Below are 19,139 nucleotides of genomic sequence, written 5' to 3'. Positions count from 1 at the left end.
TCTCCCTCCAGTTGGTGTAAGGCTCATGACCCAGGAAGGGGCCTGGACTTTACTGTCTCCAAGCAATCCCCAGTGGCATATTGGCTCCTTGGGTGCAGTAGTAGATGACACAAGTTAGAGTAGCCCTCAGGCTGCTCTAACTTACTCTGGCGGACTGGTTCAGGCCCAGAATTAGAGTAGACAAACGTGGCTTAAAGCCACATTTTCACACTTTCCTGAGTTGCTTTGTGTGCTCCCTGGCTACTGAACTGGGTGTTCAGGTTGAGTTGGCAACACTTGAATCGATTACTACCTGGATCGGCGGGTAGTAATCAATCTATCAGGGATTGATTTATTGTGTCTCATCTAGATGCGATAAATCGATCCCCGAACGCACTTCCCGTCGACTCCGGAACTCCACCAGAGCGAGAGGTGGTAGCGGAGTCGACGGGGGAGCCGCAGCCGTTGATCCCGCGCCATGAGGACCCAAGGTAAATCGATCTAAGATACTTCGACTTCAGCTACGCTATTCACGTAGCTGAAGTTGCGTATCTTAGATTGATCCCTGCCCCGCCAGTGTAGACCAGCACTGAGAGATGAACAAACATATCACCCTGATGCACCTCTTTAGAGCGGCACTTATCAGACTATATCACACATTAGCACATTATTCCAAGGTGTATTAAATGATCAACACCATTAAGTATTATCAAATTTAGCTGGCTAGAATAATACAATACTTCAGCCTGGAAGTGGATCAAGCACCAGATATTGCGATGCCTAGAATTTGCTGAATCACATACACTGATGTAAAGACTAAGGAACCACTACAAACCTTCCTACCAGGACAACAAATTAAAAATATTGACATGTGGCCCAGTCCGGCCAAGTGACAGCTGGTGAGGGGTGAAGTCCATGGGACCTGTGGATCATCCACACCTCAAAGGAGGTGAGGTGAGAACTGCACCATCCAATTTCAGGCCATTGATTTTTATTAAAAAATAATGTAGTGCGTCAAGCACAGCATATTTAAACACTGTTTTGGTCCTCATTGTATCCTTCCAAATGTTTACAAAAATGACAGGTCTGACACATCACAATACAAACAAAGCATTTGAAGCAACCTCTCTAGGTTCTTATCAGGCCCTCTTCACTGTCATATCTGAACACCTACTAATAATTAATGGATTTTATACTCCCAACCCTCCTGTGAGGTAGGAGATACTATCCCCATTTATCGCTGTGGTACTGAGGCAGGGGGTAGATTAAGTGACTTGCCCAGAGTCTCTCTGGAAACCTGGGGCTCAGACAGGGATTGAACCTAGGTCTCATGAGTCCTACTCTGGCGTCCACTAGACCATCCTTCTACCTAATCAGGAACTGCCAGGAGTTTTCGTGCCACTGTAAATGCACCAGCCACCTGGATTTTTTTTCTTCAAATTTTCTTCTTGGGTTTTTAGTACATCTACACTGAGCCCTTGTGTGTTAAGATTCAGCCTGGAGCCAAATTTCATGGGACATATACATGAACAAGGATGTATAGTTAGGAAAATACTGATGTGTCTTTAACTAAAACAGTGGTTTATGATGAAAAAAAAAGTGGACATTTTGTTTTCTATTTGGCCCTAGGTAGATGATATCTAAAACACTGCACGTGTAGTTCAGTGAGAGTTAATTACTGTAGCTTGTTAGATACATGTCTGTTAAATTTTAAACAAAAATGACTTCAGATAAACCCCAGTTTTTCAAGTTGTGAATATTCAAATCTCCATGCTGCCTGGAATTCGTATCTGATCCCGTATCCAATATCCATACTGAAACCTAAATAGATTTTTTTTTTTAAGAAACCTCAGTTTTGCAAAGGTATTTCCATTGAGATTTGTGTGAGGTAAGTGTTTACTTGTCCAGTCAGACTGGTGCTTACCATATCAGCTGGTTAATTTAGGCAACTGATTTTTCTGTGCAGGAATGTAAGCCAAAAATGTGGAGAAGCGTCGTAATTCAGAAAGGAAATACTCTTTTAATACAAGAAGTCCAGGAAGAAGATGGAGGAAATTATACTTGTGAACTAAAGTTTGAAGGCAAACTAATAAGAAGAACAACTCAGTTAAAGGTTACAGGTAAGAAACTTCTTGCATAACACGAGTTCTCAAATGAAGGGAAGATTCTTCTTCACACAGCACACAGTCAACCTGTGGAACTCCTTGCCTGAGGAGGTTGTGAAAGCTAGGACTATAGCAGGGTTTAAAAGAATACTATATAAATTCATGGAGGTTAAGTCCATTAATGGCTATTAGCCAGGATGGGTAAGAAATGGTGTCCCTAGCCTCTGTTTGTCAGAGGGTGGAGATGGATGGTAGGAGAGAGATCACTTGATCGTTACCTGTTAGGTTCACGCCCTCTGGGGCATCTGGCATTGGCCACGGTCGGCAAACAGGATACTGGGCTGGATGGACCTTTGATCTGACCCAGTATGGCCATTCTTATGTTCTTATGGCTTCACACACCAACTGAAGTATAGGTAGAACCCAAGTAACCCCAAATGGGAAATTCAGATCAGGCCCCAGATGAAACAGTCATAGGTTGTGTAAAGATAAAAAGGCACAAAAGGGCCAAAACTAAAACCTAGATCCAGGCACCCCAAAACTTCGGAGGAGTTCAGGCCCAGATCTGGACTGCGTGGCTTGGGCCCTTCTCTAATGGTGAATAGGAGGAATGTTGGCTGCAATTGCAAATAAAAGAATTAGAAGTTATTAAGATGTTGCCCCAGAGAAAGAGAGAGAGTTAAAAGGGTCAGCATGAGTACCTGCTTTATGGTTCCAAGTACACAATTGTTCCATGCTTTTTATCTTCTGATCCGTTTCTGGTAATCAGATTCTCTGTTGTAGGTCTGGTCTTCAGTGAGGACTTCAGGACACCTATTCCAAGAATAAAATTAAAAAGCAATATTATAATAGAAAGCTTTCACTATGTAGTTTCCATGTATTGTGCTGTGCGTCTGTGTTCACAGGAGAGATCGTAAGGACAGGAATGAAAGAGCAGGACAACATTATATACCCATTCATTCCTGAATCCTTTGCATTTCCCTTTTTAGATAATGTACCTGTCATTATTATTTTGCCATCAGCAAGCATCTGAAATCATTGTTTTCTTCCAGTTCTTCACACAATAACTTTTGAGCAAATGTTTAGAACGATCTAGAGCCAGAGTCAGTCTCGGTATAAATAATGGCAAAATCAGTAGAATTGCACCTGCTTACACAAGGCTCCGTTTAGTCCATATGCTATTTCTAACATGCTTTCAAAATAACATTGTTCAAATTATGACTTTAAGAAGATACTATGATTTATTCATATTAATTTCCCATTAGTTATCATTGCCCCTTATTTGAAATTAATCTTTTTCCCTGGATGTCAAAATCATATACTATATGATTATTTGTAGTCTGCTTTTGCCCATGGACAGATCTCTGTACCATCATCAGTTTGACCAACCTGAACCAAAAGCTATCAAATGTAAACACATGACCTTTCTTGGAAGCAGTTGCTATACCAGGTAGCATGCTGGTCTTCAGTCACAATACTAACTAAATGTTTCTAATAAAGGTAAATGCATCTATATGAATTCCACATGGTAGATGTTCTTTACCTTACAGAATTGTCAGCTCTCTCCATCCCCTCTAGCATCTGCAAGACCTTGTTAGCTGTTCATTATCTACCTGTTATACAGTATGTGCAGTACTTTAGGTTTTAATTTATTTGCCCTGCACCTATTGTAATATTTGCTCTCATTATTTGTTTGGATGAAAGGATTTATGGCCTGAAGTATTAAGAATTGTAAAAAGCAACAGAGGGTCCTGTGGCACCTTTGAAACTAACAGAAGTATTGGGAGCATAAGCTTTCTGAAGAAGTGAGGTTCTTACCCACGAAAGCTTATGCTCCCAATACTTCTGTTAGTCTCAAAGGTGCCACAGGACCCTCTGTTGCTTTTTACAGATTCAGACTAACACGGCTCTGATACTTAAGAATTGTAAGAAAGGGACATGATACCATTCCTGTTTGCAGAAGGCTTGAGAAGCAAGGGATTGTTATCCTTGCAATTTGATGTGCAATTTGTATATTCTCCTCAATTTACAACAAGCAATCCATTATTCCTTAATAATCAGCACTGTGAACATAGCAGCAAAGCAGAAGTGATCTCAATTTACATGAATTTATAAATATATTTGGGCTTTACCTATAACTTCAAACCCTAATTTTAAGTGGGGTCGAGACCCAGATCTGAATGGGTTTTGGCCTGGGTCCATCTCTATAGAATATTATATTTGAAATGCACTGCCAAATTTGTATGAATGGCAACCTGTCTAGATGAATAATAGCAATGACTTCAATTGAGTACATGCAAAATCAGTGATGCCGGATATGTAATGGTTTCATGCTGCAGAAAAACTCATTTTTTCTGTTTTCCGTTCATGATTTGATATGCAAATAGCTTTGAGGTATCGAGATATGCACTGATTTTATGTATCCGTTCATAGGAAAAATCTTTCAACAATATGACAGTGGTTTATTTGTCTGTGCCCATGACTGCTCTGCAAAGTGCCGATTCTACAGGCAGAGCAAACCAAAGCTTGAGAGTAGGTGCATGGTAGGCAATAATTGGAAGATGCTGAAGTGTGGCTATAAGTGTTGTCCCAGGAGACTGAAGAAAAATATGTGTATTAGTATAGTGACCGGCAAACATGCTTCTTCCTCTGTGACTAATTTGGGCATTGGTTAATTTGTATTGCGCCTCCCATGAAATATATTTTGGAGTGAATACAAAGATAAAATAGAAACCTGACTAATGATTAAGTGATGTGGCCACTAAAATTGATAACGGAGTTCAGATTTCCCTACTGTTTTTCACTGACCATAAAGGACAAGAGTCCATTTTGCAGGTAATTCTGTGAAGGCCATGCAGTAAATCTAAAATTTTCTTCAGCAAAACCAGGTACAATTCATCTAGAAAGGACAGTGCATTTGCTGCCTGCTGGACTGACGTTGTATTAGTGGAACAGGACAGTCTGTCACAGATCTAGGCAATCTTATCTGCCAAGTTAATGGAAACCTCTTCACAGCAGCAAATAGTCAACTCTCCCTTGAAAGGCCATTTGGCTCAGTCAGGCTGACGATCGGGCAGGTTTTCTAATCCTGATTTCATAGATTTTGTAGTGAAGGACAAGAATAACCTCCAGTAAATCCTTGGTATACAAATGTAAGAAATTTGCCTCAGTCAGACCAAGAACATGTCTTTTGCCACCAGTTCTCTAGCCTGCTTTCCTACCTCTTCACCTGTTCTGAAGGCCATCTGTAATCAATCAACTTGTAAGAGAACAGGCATTTAGGAAACAGGTTGCTGCTGGCTGTAGTAGTCCACCCACTGGTTGATGCAGTGGGCAGCATTCTCTCACTTCCTGGAAGTGAATTCTGGAATCCAGTTGAGTTTCCATCAAAATAGATTTACTATGCTATGAGGGGCGAGGGCAGAACTTGAGCTCAGACTGACAGACCTGCTGCTGCATGTAAATTACAGTTAGTAAATACGGCTGAAGGCTAACTAGAAAAGCAATAGCTGGTAGAAGCAAAGCCATCATAGAATTTTCACTGTTGGTGTGTACTGCAGATGTGGAGAAAGAAATCTTACCTACTGCTTTCAAATGCTTTTTCCTCTGCAGGGTATTTCTAATGCTGATGCTTCTCCACATGCCTAAACTGGCATTTTGAAATCACAAGCACACGGGCTTTTTTGACAATACAGATTCCGAACTGTAAGACTCTGGTAGCCTTATCTGGAGGACATGGTGATCTGGAATTCCTTATTAGAGTAAAGGGTTAGCCTGACATTAAAATAGGCAACACCTGGGATCCCTTATGCACCTAGGAGCTCTGTAGTGCTGTGCAGAGAGAAGAGATTTAACTTAGCTTGTTATCCTTTACATCTGCTCATCTGCAATTTAAAGTGTTGTCTACTTTAGTGAATGTTGTAGTTACTTTAATTTATATCTTCCCTGTTTATAGCCACAGACATTTCTATGACAGGCAGGCAGTATGCAGAGCACAGACCGACCTTGGTGGTGAATTAGTGGTAGGTGTAGCAACCCCAGAAGGCAGTCTGCCCTGGAGGCCATATTTGATGCAGTGATGCCCACCTTACTCTGGTTATTCAGAGTCAGTACTGAGAATGAGAACAAAAAACAGGTAGCCCTTACTGTGTATAGGTTAAGAGCTATGTGCCTAAAAATTTAGAGGCATCCAGAAATTCAAAGAGGTTTGCTTTATGAAAATTTATTCAAACCTCTTTATTCCAAAAATTGCTCTTGTAATCTTCTGAGAACAGATATTGCTGAGATTTCTGATCTTCCCTTGTCTTGCTTTGCTCGGGAATAGCAAAAGAATATTGCACTATTTCATTCCCAGGTTGCTACATTTAACAAGCACATGGCTACAGTCTGTGTTAGCTGAGATGTCCAAATAATCTTCAGGAACAGCTCCCAGTAGAGGGTATTTTGAGAATACATCCTGGAAATGATCAAGTATAGATAACGGTGACAAGTGAAAGATAAACAGCTGCAGCTTACTAGCCAGAAGAAAATAGAGGCATTTTGTGTCTCAGCTAACATCTGTGATGCTAACATCAGCAATGGAACCAAAAAGATCATCTGACTGTGGTCCGTGGAGACCCAATGGTAGAGATACCTGTAGTTGTGGATGAGGAATCTTGTTGGGTTTTATCTTATCTGAACTGGATCATCCATGTTGAATAAAAATATCAGGTTTTTTTCTTGGAGGCTGGTTGGCATCTTAGATTACAAGTTCTCGGGTTCTTTTGTCTTTACATGTGTTTATATTAGATCTGGGCACAACATGTGCTTTCCTTAGAGCTGAATGGGAAACTGTTTCCCTGTCCCTCTAAAATTTTCAGGATTTCAACAATGTTTCCATTCTGCATCGGGACGAAACAGAAATCTTTTTCTAAACTTTTTTGCAAAAAAGCAGAGAGAGATGCTGGCAGAGCAGAGACCTGGGTCTCTCACATTTCAGTGATGAAGGTACTCACCTGGGCTTTTGGCTGTTTTGAGGTGGGTCTCTGTGATGACTGGGGTTTGTGTGTTGAGATTGCTGTTCTGGAGTACATTAGAGTGTAACATCCCCTCCGTCTCCCGCTCCCTCTCTCTCTGTCTCTCTCTCTGGTTTTGACCAGAAATTCTATCCTGGACCTGAGAAACCTTCCCAAGGAAAGTTTAGTTGAAACCAACCCTTTCTTGTGATAAGTTTCAACTTTGTCGAATCACCATTTTCCAACAAAAAATTCCCGACCAGTTCTGCTTTGCATAGCACCTAGCACAATGGTCCTTGGTATAGAAACATAATACATTTGGCTCTTGGCGCTACTGTAATAAAAATATGAAATAACAATAGCGGTCATATGTAGATGAATTGCGAGCATCCAAAGTGGCAGAAACTGAGATCAGAGTAACTAAAAGCAGAGGAGGTACCAGGAAGGAAAGATCCTATATCATAGAAAAGTTAGACAAAATTAAAAGAGCCAGTAGCAATATTTTAATTTTATATGTGCACTAAGAAAGGATAATCAGGGTATAGAGGCTCCTGCAGCAACAATATTTAAGATGTGATTGCATGAAGAACCACTGAGTAAGGCGGAAAAGTGAAAGAACCCCCACACATCCTGTCCCCCACTGCACTCCCCAGGGCCGGCTCCAGGCATCAGGCAACCAAGCACATGCTTGGGGCGGCACCTGGTAAGGGGCGGCGGGGGGAGCGCAGTGCGGCATTCTGCGGGGGGGGGGGCACTCCGGCGGTGCGGCGCTCAGCGGGTGGGGGCGGGCTCCGGCAGCGCGGTGCTCGGGATGGGGTTCCGGCGGCGCGGCGCTCGGCGGGGGGGGCGACGCGGGGCGCGGCGCTGGGGGGGGGAGGGGGTGTTCCGGCGGCGATTGGCTGGAAGGGGCGGGCTCCGGCGGCGTGGCGCTCGGCGGGGGGGCGGCGCTGGGAGGGTGGCGCGGCGCTCGGCGGGGGCTCGGGGGGGCGGCACTTTTTTTTGCTGCTTGGGGCAGCAAAAAAGTTAGAGCCGGCCCTGGCACTCCCTCAGCTCAGGGGAGCACAGGGAACTGTTCCTTCTTACTCCTGACCCTACCTACTCCTCTGGGCCCAGACTCAAGGTCTGGGTAGCTATCTATGAGTAGAAGGGGTGTTTTTACTGTCTGGTTACTTCCTTATGGATAGCTCTAGTCATAAACCAGTCATGCAAGATCACCTATTACAAGATATTGGTAAGAAAAAAGCTCTGGAACAATGATGGACAGACGCTTAAAGCCATCACTGCAATGTCTGGCTGCAGTTGAGAAAGCAAATGGAATCTCAGCTGTATTAATAGAAAAACAGAGCACAAATCAAAATAGGTCATAATGCCATTACAGAAAGGGCTTGTGAGACCATACTTGGAGCACTGCACACAATTTATGGAAGTCATCTTATGGGAAGGGTATTGACAAATTGGCAAAGTTCTAGGAGAGGGCAATTAGGATGATAAAACATGTCTGAGGTTTTTAGCTCTTTGCAGGACTATTGGGGGGGGGACTCCTACAACCTAGAATGCATTCCAAAAATATTTTTGACACTATGTACTTAGAAGGACTTAATATTGAGTTATGTTCCCTTGTTGTAAACGCATAACTCCAATTAGCAGTACATAAATCTCTGCATTTCCGTGTGCATTGGTTTTAATAATAGTAATTTGTCAGCAAATGCAGCTATTTCCATCATTAGTTCTCCTTAGTTTCATTATATTTTTCAATTGGAGCTGGACCAATATTGCTAGCCTTATTCATGGAAGAAGTTCCACTGAATTCAATTTGGCCCAAGGTCTCTCTAGCATCATCTCTTACCATTTATAATGTGCTCACATAAAGTACCCTGAGAATATATGCAAGTCCTATTTATGCATTCCTGCATTGTTTGTTGGTAGCTTTATCGTGGATGAAGAGGGGAATTAGTAAATGTCTTATATATAAACATTTCTGATCTCTGAAGTTTCTAAAACCTAAAGATCTTCCAAAAGCCCCCAAAGTTTAATTGGAGTATAAAATTAGAATTTGCCCATATAGTGTCAAATAAATGCACTAGAATTAATTGATAGATACCCAGTAATGTCAAAATTACCTCTGGAATACAGATGGATCTATTAACATTCAAATACATTATTCAAGTAATAAAAGCACTTTAACATAAACTATATTTGAAATAAAATTCAGCCAACCTGAACTTCTCTCTTTTTTTCCTGGATCCACTTCAGTCTCTGATTTTATAGCAATGTTTTGATGGCTTTAGGGTGAGCGATGTGCAATTTAAAAATATACCTGTTACACTTACCTGTAGCTTCTCCACTTTTTCCATGTGTGCCTGCCAGCCTGCTGTGTTGGAAAGCTATTCATGAGGTTATATGTTTGGAATAAGGTTGAAAAAACAGGAGGTATATATTTTTGGTACTGTTAAAATAGGCACAGCCCTTGGTAAGTAATATATCATGCACCTCTTTGTAAGTAATATATCATGTAGATGATATTGTAACATAGCAAAGGACATAGCATCTCTCGCAGTACCATTATCATGAGGAAAAGAATGTCCACTTTTCCTGAAGGTCAGCAAGCACTTTTGTGTTTGGTGGTACCTGAATCTTCACTGAGATACCTCTATCTGCAAGAGGCTCTTTCATGAACTACTATGTTAAGGGAGGAGATTTTGAGTTGTATAATGTACTCCCTGTACCAATACATGATTTATGAACTTGAATTGATGAATTATTTCCCCATTTGACAGCAGAAAGCAACCATTTAACTGCCGTTATAAGCTGCCAGTGATAAATTATAATGACATAAGAAATTACTGGGCAGGAAAAGACCACTTTGCCCAACAAACTTTTCCTCTGAGTTTATTTTAACCCCAGCTCTGTCTCTGTCTCCATCAGACTCTTTTTATCCCCCATTAAAATGCTCAGTTGTTTCCAAAAGCCATTTCTACAACAATATTTGCTTTGCCCATCTTACATGACAAATTATTCCACATGATAACATGAATGAAATGATTCTGCCTGAATTCACTGTTCACTCATGGGTTTTTTTGCTTAAATTCTTTTAACTCTCATTACATTTCTTAGTTTTTAAATGACACCTGCTGTTGTGTCAGAGGGTCACAGGATTTGACAAAGCAAATGCAGTTTATTGGGTATGATGCAGAAAAAAATGTGGGTAACGTTCCTTCTGTTTAGCAATAATTGTTGTGTTGTACTGGTCTGGTCCCAAACCACCTCCACAATTCTACTATATACCAGAGAACAGCCCTGTATCTTCTCCTCTTCTCTTGTCTCCCATTAGCCTGTTCTGATGCTGAGGACTCTGTGACATGCAGGCCCATTTGTAATTCCTTATTGTGTCTAAGCAGCTCTTGTCAGCAGGGCTGACCCTAGCTATTCTGGGTCCTTACGCAGCCCCCTCCTCCCAACAGGGGGGCAAGCCTCCATGGGGTAGGCGGTGGGGCTGGCTTGGAGGGCACGGGGGAACCACCCCCGAGCACTCACTCGCGGCGCAGTTGGGGCCGGGTTGCTGCACTTACCGCTGCCGGTGAGTGCAGGCCCGGCCCTGCTGCAGTCGTCAGCGGAGTGGGGGCGGGGCTAGGGGTGGAGCAGGGCGGGGGATTTGGGGAAGGGGTGGAGTGGGGGCGGGGCTGCACTGTTGTCATAATCTGTATCGACGAAGTAGCAGGTAAGATATCACTGGAAATCTAATAACTCATTGATCATTAATATTCTTCTGTGAGGTATGTACAGGGTTTTCTTGGGTATTCTTGATTATTCCTGTGTGAGGTATGTACTGGGTATATTAAAAGTTATAGATATGTGCTGGAATTATGACTAAAATGTGTTTAAAGCAGGCATGTCATGGGGCCTTGGTAAACAGGTCTGCACTAGTCAAAGGAAAGTGTATTTGTTTGTCTGATCAGCCTGGTCATCGAGCAGAGACAATTAAGGCCCATTTACATATTAGGTAAACAAAGTTATCAAGCTAATAAGTGGGGGAGGAGACAGATTGGCATCTACATCCCAGCAGGGAAGAGAAACTTTATCTGCGCTATGAAGACAGGGGATCTGAACTTTGAGAGATAAGCAATTTAATCAACTGATTTATAATACAGTTATATTGTATACAACATGTAACAAGTGAGATGTTTTAAGTAAGCCTGTGACACACTTTGATGAAGATCATCGTGAAATGTATGTATTAACACTATATAAGGAATTATGGATATTCATTGATATTATGCTTCATAGTCTTTGACCAAACAAAGGGAGAAACAGGTTTTACCCAGACAGGGGGAAAGGCAGCTCTGTACCTATCACTAATGAAATTATACAAGGTTATGCCCAAAAACAGCGGAAGCCCAATTTACATTCAAATCAACAGGGAGATAGGAAGACCACAGGGAGGGAAGTATCAGAGGGGTAGCCGTGTTAGTCTGGATCTGTAAAAAGCAAAAGAGAGTCCTGTGGCACCTTAAAGACTAACAGATGTATTGGAGCATAAGCTTTCGAAGTGGGCATTCACCCACGAAAGATTATGCTCCAATACACCTGTTAGTCTTTAAGGTGCCACAGGACTCTTTGTTGCTTTTTACAGGGAAGGAAGAACAGCATGAGGTCATCCTGCCTCTTGAAACAAGGTCATTGAACTTTGAGAGAGAGAGAGAAGCGGAAACAAAGGGCCATTTTGGCATCCATCACTTAGTGGGTCACAAAAGGCCAGAGCTCTCGCAAGCTTAGAAAGATGGGTCCTTTAAACAAGGAGGGATTGAAGTCTCTGGGAACTGAATATAGGTGAGAAACCTGCATAGGCAAAGATCTTTCACCTAGGAGGACAAAGGAAGTCAGCACCTTGTGCTTCTGTGGAAGGTCCTGACTAAGGGAAAGTCAGCCAGGGCTGGGAAGAAGAATGACTGGTGAGAGAAACCATCTTGAACAAAACCATCTTGAACAAAGCTAGATTAAGTTTTAGACTTTTTAGATGTGTGTTTTCACTTGATTTGCTTGCAGCCATTTCTACTTTTCTTTCTTTTACTTGGCATCACTTAACCTATGTCCTGTTGTTAATACATGTGTTTTATTTTACTATAAACAAACTCAGTGTCTGCAGGGAAAGGTGTATTTACTCCAGTTAAGTTAATAAGCGGTAATGTGCTTTTTGTCTCTTTAAAGGTGCAAACCAAGCTTAGAATGGCTCTGGGCAGTCCAGAAAAGGGCTGGACACTTCAGAGCAGATGGTTTTGGGGAAAATTCAGGACTGCGAGTGTGTTGGGACCATCAAGCTAATAGTAACGGAGGCTGGTGTGCTATAGGCACGTGGCTGGAATCAGAGCTGCTGATCCAGGAATACGGCACAGACGCTCAGGGGTGACCTGCATGCTTGTCTGCTGGCTGCTGGTGTCCAGGTTGTGAGCCATAATAGCAGGGCATTTCAGGCACCCAGGGCTACAGGGCCGGTGGTGAGACAGCCCCTCACTAGCCTGGATTGCACCTCACAATGTGACAGACTTGCCCTCTAGTGATGCACAATTTTTGTCTCCTCCGTGCTTCTACTCTGTATGGAAATGAAGAGATCTGATAAAACCGTGTCTGTTTGGAAAGCACCATCACTGGTCTGGCATATTTCTTCCATCAGGCTTTGCTGAAGAGGTTGGTTGGTTTGTTCATTTGGTTTTTGGGTTTTTTTTTTAATCTGCATAAACCAGAGAGGTTACCAGTCACTTTGGTGGAACACAGAAACGCCACATCCAAAGTTCCCCATGAAGCAGATCGAGTTGTAAGCATTACATCGTCCAGACAATCTGTCATTGGCAGAATAGGACATAATTACTTAGCAACCTTGATGTCTACCTTTTTTCATTTGGAAGCACCTACCATATTGTGGGTGCTACAAGAAATATAATATTGAGAACTGCTAGTTTACGAAATGATCCCTTTCATAGACTGTCTCACACTCTCTTCCTTCTCTTTCTCAAACTAAACTTATAAAAGGATCCCAAATCCCATAAAACCCACTTGAAAGCTACCATGGAAAAGAGAATCTACATATAACATAATCATTAGAGCTGGCTGAAAATTTTTTGAAGAAAATTTTCTATTTAAAAATACATTTTTGTCCAAATTAAACATTTTATGGGAACATGTCAATTTCTATGACATTTTTTATGGGGGAAAAATAAAACAATTAATTGTTTTGACTTTCTCATTTCATGTTGATAATATCATTTTGACTTCAATATATTAAATACTAATTTTAGTATGTGTAGATGTTAAATATAGAATCCATAAAAGTGTAGGACTAGAAGAGACCTCAATAGGTCATCTAGTCCAGTCTTCTACTCTCAAGGCAGCACTAAGTAATAACTAAACCATTCCTGACAGGAGTTTGTTTAACCTGTTCTTAAAAACCTCCAATGACGGAGATACCACAACCTCCCTAGGCAATTTGTTCCAGTGCTTAACTACCCTGACAGGAAGTTTTTCCCTAATGTCTAACCTAACCCTTCCTTGCTGCAATATAAGCCCATTGCTTCTTGTCCTATCCTCTGAGGTTAAGAACAACAATTTTTCACCCTCCAACTTGTAACTATTTTTTATGTACTTGAAAACTTTTATCATGTCCCCCCCACCTGTCTTCTCTTCTCCAGACTAAACAAAACCACTTTTTTCTATCTTTCCTCATAGGTCATGTTTTCTAGACCTTTAATTATTTTTGTTGCTCTCCTCTGGACTTTCTCCAATTTGTCCACATCTTTCCTGAAATGTGGTGCCCAGAACTGGACACAACAGTCCAGCTGAGGCCTAATCATGGTGGAGTAGAGCGGAAGAATTAGTTCTCGTGTCTTGTTTACAACACTCCAGCTGATACATCTCAGAATAATGTTAGCTTTTTTTGCAACAGTGGGGTTACACTGTTGACTCATATTTAACTTGTAATCTGCTATAACCCCCAGACCCCTTTCTGTAGTACTCCTTTCTAGACAGTCATTTCCCATTTTGTGTGCGTGCAACTCATTGTACTTTTTGCATTTGTCCTTATTGAATTTCACCCTATTTACTTCATACTATTTCTCCAGTTTGTCCAGATCATTTTAAATGTTAATCCTAGCCTTCAAAGCATTTTCAAAGTCTCCCAGCTTGGTATCATTTGCAAACTTTATAAGTGTACTCTCTATCATTGATGAAAATATTGAACAGAACCAGACCCAGGACAGATCCCTGCAGGACCCCACTTGATATGCCCTTCCAGCTTGATTGTGAACCACTCATAACTACTCTGGGAACGGTTTTCCAACCAACTATGCATCCACCTTATAGTAACTCCATCTAGGTTCTATTTCCCTAGTTTGTTTATGAGAAGGTCATGCAAGACTGTATCAAAAACCTTACAAAAGTCAAGATATATCACATCTACTGCTCCCCCCCCCCATCCACAAGGCTCGTTACCCTGTCAATGAAAGCTGTTAGGTTGATTTGACATGATTTGTTCTTGACAAATCCATGTTGGCTGTTACTTACCACCTTACTATCTTCTAGGTATTTGCAAGTTGATTGCTCCACTATCTTTCCGGGTACTGAGGTTAAGCTGACTGGTCTATAAATTCCCTGGGTTGTTCTTATTCCACTATATTTGCCTTCTTCCAATCCTCTGGAATCTCTCCTATCTTCCATGAGTTTTCAGAGATAATTGATAGTGGCTCTGATATCTCCTCAGTCAGCTCCTTGTGTATTTTAGGATGCATTTCATCCAGCCCTGGTGACTTGAAGGCATCTAACTTGTCCAAGTAATTTTTAGCTTGTTCTTTCCGTTTTTTAGCCTCAGATCCTACCTCATTTTCACTGACATTCACTATGTTAGATGTCCAGTCGCTACTAACCTTTTTGGTGAAAACTAAAACAAAAAAGTCATTTAGCACTTCTGCCATTTCTACAATTCTGTTATTGTCTTCACCCCCCCCCCACTGAGTAATGGGCTGACCCTGTTCTTGGTTTTCCCCTTGCTTCTAATATATATTATTTTAAATTTCTATTATGTTTCAACATTATTAAAATATTTCAATTGTTTTAATAGAAAACATTCAGAATTTTTGTTTCACAGAAAACGTTGACATTTCAGCTTTTTGTGCTGATTCAGAACAAAAGCCTATTTTGAGATGTCAGATTTTCCCACGGGAATAAAAATTCCAGTTTTCGACCAGCTCTAATAATTTCACCTAATTCCTGTGAGCTGGTAGGTGCCCTGCGTTGTTTTCCTTCTGTGATCTTTGCCAGTGAGAACTGTTGGGAGTCGTTAACCTCTGCACATTAATTTAATCTTTTTTCAAGCATGAGTTAGGCTGTTTGTTGTCATGGTTAAGGCAGAAAATATTTCAAAAAAACCTTAAAGCTACTAGTAAATTTTCCTGATAAGACAGATCGCAAAGCATTTTAAGGTAAGAACTCTGTGAAGGGGTGAGACGGGCTTGCATTGTCCTTCCCGATTTTGAGTGTTACATATTTGCACTGTAAGTGCTGAAGGGAATGGGAAGAATTCTCTGCATGTGGAGTTTATTCCTCATCCTTGGAAACAGCTGCTAGCCCATCCCTTCCAGGGATAACTTTTTATTTCTGTGTCTCCTTTTAAAGAATACTTTTCTCCTTTAGGAATGTATCTGAATATATCCAATCATACGTGGTATCAAAAATGCCCCCAGGCAAGGATACCCCAGAACATCCTCTTCCCTTCCCTTTGAACAGCTTTCACCCTTCTCCCCTGCCTTGGAAAATTTTCAATTCATACTCCGCATTTAACACTCACTCTTAATGTGTGGAATGGAATGCATGTCCTCTATCTCATCCCATGTGAGTGCTTCATCTGTTTTACTTTCTTGGCAAGGAATGTACTATTTACAACCAGAGGCTTAAGTTCCGCCCTCACTAACTTCACTGGGAGCTGCACTGAGAACAGGTTGGCACTTTCCACTTTATAGTCCAATTTTGTACCTAACAAGGTATTTTTCTCCCCAGGCCCTAACTCCCTCTTTCATTGATAATATGGACTGCAAAGCTATCATCCAAAATCTTTTTTGACCAAGTATATAATGGTCACGTGCACCCCATTTGCCTTGGCTACCCTGAGGCCAAATCCTGTGTCCTTACTCAGGCAAAACTGCCAAGGATTTCAATCAGATTTCCCGTGATTTCAATGGCAGTTTTGCTTCTGCAAAGATCCAGGAGTTGATCGCTAATGTGTTCATATCACTACTATCTTCAAAAATTCAGACATAGCTATTTAGCAAACCCTAGTGCTTATAAATCCAAGTTGGCTAGCTCCAATCATAGTAAACATTTCAAGATCTTTATTAAATCTCACTAGGCAGATTGAACTGATATTAAGCTACTAAAAGTTCTACAATTATTTACATTGCTTCTTCTTGAATGCATGGTCCATCTCTCTCTCTCTCTCTTTCTCTTTCCCTCTCTCTGTGGCATGGTTCAGTTCACCACACTATAGTGTAATATTACTGCAGTGTTTCAGGCCACTATTGCGGAATAACATGCTGGGTTTTCTTTGTGATAATGGCTGTTTACCAATTTCCAGGCCTAGAAAACTGATCTGTTAGAACCTATGACTGTTGCGGGCGGGGGGAAGAAAGAGAGAGGAGCAATAAGACTTTCTAGTGACCCCAATCGTAACAAATGTCTCAAATGGAAACTTTTTTTTAAATCAAAAGGGAATTAAAGCTATAATGGGATCAGATGAATGAGCAAAATCTTGTAACAACTCCATACTTCCAGGAAGAATCCTACAAGCTACACTTGGGAGCAGAGAAATTCTTTCTTCTTGTTCCTTTTTAGCATGAATAACTGAAATATGTAACGTATTTTTGTATATGGAGTCACTCTACTTTGTTACTACAGTTGTATACTTCCATGGCAAGACCGTATCACTTCTCTGAGTCTGTAATCTCCCTAAGTGGTCATGGAAACAGCTGATCAGTAAATATGAGGGGCAGAGAAGAACCTACCCAAATTGGGTTTTTGCTGAGAGCCTCAAACATAAAAGGGCCTTTACTGAGTGCAGATATTGTTCTATGCATTTCCTCTGCTACATTTTCATGTAAATGATGCATTACATTTTACAGCAGTTTGATTTTCTAAAGGAAATCTTCCTCTTTATGACAATAAACAGAGCCAGAAGTAGGTCGAGTGCTGACACATACGGCACTAAAGGACCATGGAATGAATTCCACAGCTGTGTTCTCAAGCCGTAATAGAAATGATAGCCTACTTAGAGCAACATATAGGAAGTGCCAAAAATTAGAGCTTTCCTGGGACACATTTAAGTTGATTGAATTAATACTTGTTGAGGTTTTCTTTGTAAATTATTTTTTTTAATATTCATTTTCCATTTTTTACAACAAGTGTTTCTGAATTTTAGCCAGAAGCCCTAGCCATGAACGTCAGCTTCCCTAACCAAGTGTCAAAAGGGGACAGCTGGACTCTTCACAACCAGCCGATAAATCTCACCTTAATTATTCTAGGCATCATGCCTCAACCAAGTCTAGTATAAACCCAGCATGGGGAAGGCAATTCCATAATCCTGCTCTCTTTCCCAGAGACCCAGGGCTGCTTCGAGGGGTCCTCCTGATTTTAAAAGCTCCCCGCATCTATTCTGGGCACAGAGACGGTACCATGTTTAGAGCTGGGTGTGAAACCAGGACATTTTTCCTGTCCCGTGGATATTTTCAAGAGTTCCAAACTTTTTACCATCCCGAATCAGAATGAAAAGTCAAAGTCTTGAAAGGTTTCATGATCTGAAAAACTGGGAGGAAAAAAGGTTTGGTTCTCATCAGTCGAAATGTTTTTTGTTTCCGTTTCTACCTTTTTTTCTTTAACCTTTTTTCACTTCTATCTTAAATTTCAAAACAAAACGTTGAAAATGTTGAAAAGAAATATTTTGATTATTTCAAAACTTTGTTCATGTTCACCATTTTGTGAAAAGTTTGTTTCAATGAATCAATATTTTTGATGAAAAATTTTAATTGAAAAAATTCCAGACCATGTTTACCCATGTCACTGTTTGTGGCCAATCACAGCTAATTAAAGTCACAATCATGCATTGAAAACCATGTGGGAGGACCGTTACGGAAATCAGTATGTCTCCATGTACTTTTCAGTGTAGGATCAGCGCTTGACAAGTGTCAATTTTGAATATCATATATCAAATACAGCCCAGATTCAACAGTTCACAATCAACCCACAGAGCCGGGGGGGAATCATCATTTTTTTTACAATTACTGACTCATTTTGACTTATTTGTAAATTGGTAGAAAATTCCTATTCAGCTACACTGGGGAACCGTTTTTCTATCTCTGGTTAAAATACAGGAGTCGTGAAGGCATTGTGATGTACCAGTTACCGCAAACAAATACAGCTATGCAGATCAATGTGCAGTAGCTTTATTTAAATAGGTGTGAAGTTCTGAGACAATTGCACAGGTATAATTATCTCTGTACAAACTCAAGTTCTATTTCAGCGGTGCCAATACTGATTTTATAGCTTTTGTGTCTATCGCACTTCATCAAGCACTCCCCAAAACTGCAGTTCTTGCTACGTCTCAGATACGATATGTGCTCCAGAAAAATCTATTTGGATTTGGCCCAATTTCGAGGAAGGAGCAACTTACAATACCCTCTTTCAGAAGTCTCAGTTTTTACATTGTGCAAGAAACAAACCTAAACCTGCTGTGTAGGAGTGTGACAGCTGCAAAAAGCTGATAGGAAAGTACAAACCAGGTGACAATTTACCTGAAGCTACTGACACTGCCAGTCACATTATCTGTCTTTAATATCTCCTTTTTAAATGAATCTCAGCCAGGTCCTCAGCTGGTGTAAGTAAGCATAGCTCTATTGACTTCAATAAAGCTGCACTGATATGTACTAGCTGAGGATCTGGCCCTGTATCAAGCCCATCAAAGGTTACTCTGTGACTTGCGTCGCTGCTAAAGTGACACCACTACAGATTAATCCATAAGGAAAAGAACTCT

The 19,139-nt window shown here is 41.0% G+C and overlaps 1 protein-coding gene across 5 annotated transcripts in view; it reads left to right on the top strand.

The window, feature by feature from the left end:
- IL1RAPL2 (interleukin 1 receptor accessory protein like 2) overlaps positions 1-19,139 on the top strand; it is a 556,797-nt gene that overhangs the window by 316,889 nt on the left and 220,769 nt on the right. For all 5 annotated transcript variants that reach the window (XM_054038767.1, XM_054038768.1, XM_054038770.1 and 2 more), the window contains one exon: positions 1,946-2,099. In XM_054038767.1, coding sequence (XP_053894742.1) covers positions 1,946-2,099 — 154 coding nt within the window. The remainder of the gene's footprint in view (positions 1-1,945; positions 2,100-19,139) is intronic.

The sequence above is a fragment of the Malaclemys terrapin genome, chromosome 9 (assembly GCF_027887155.1).
Source record: "Malaclemys terrapin pileata isolate rMalTer1 chromosome 9, rMalTer1.hap1, whole genome shotgun sequence".
In the NCBI taxonomy this organism is placed as follows: domain Eukaryota; kingdom Metazoa; phylum Chordata; order Testudines; family Emydidae; genus Malaclemys; species Malaclemys terrapin.
Note: the sequence above shows the minus strand (reverse complement) of the source record. Positions and strands in the feature narration are given on the sequence as shown.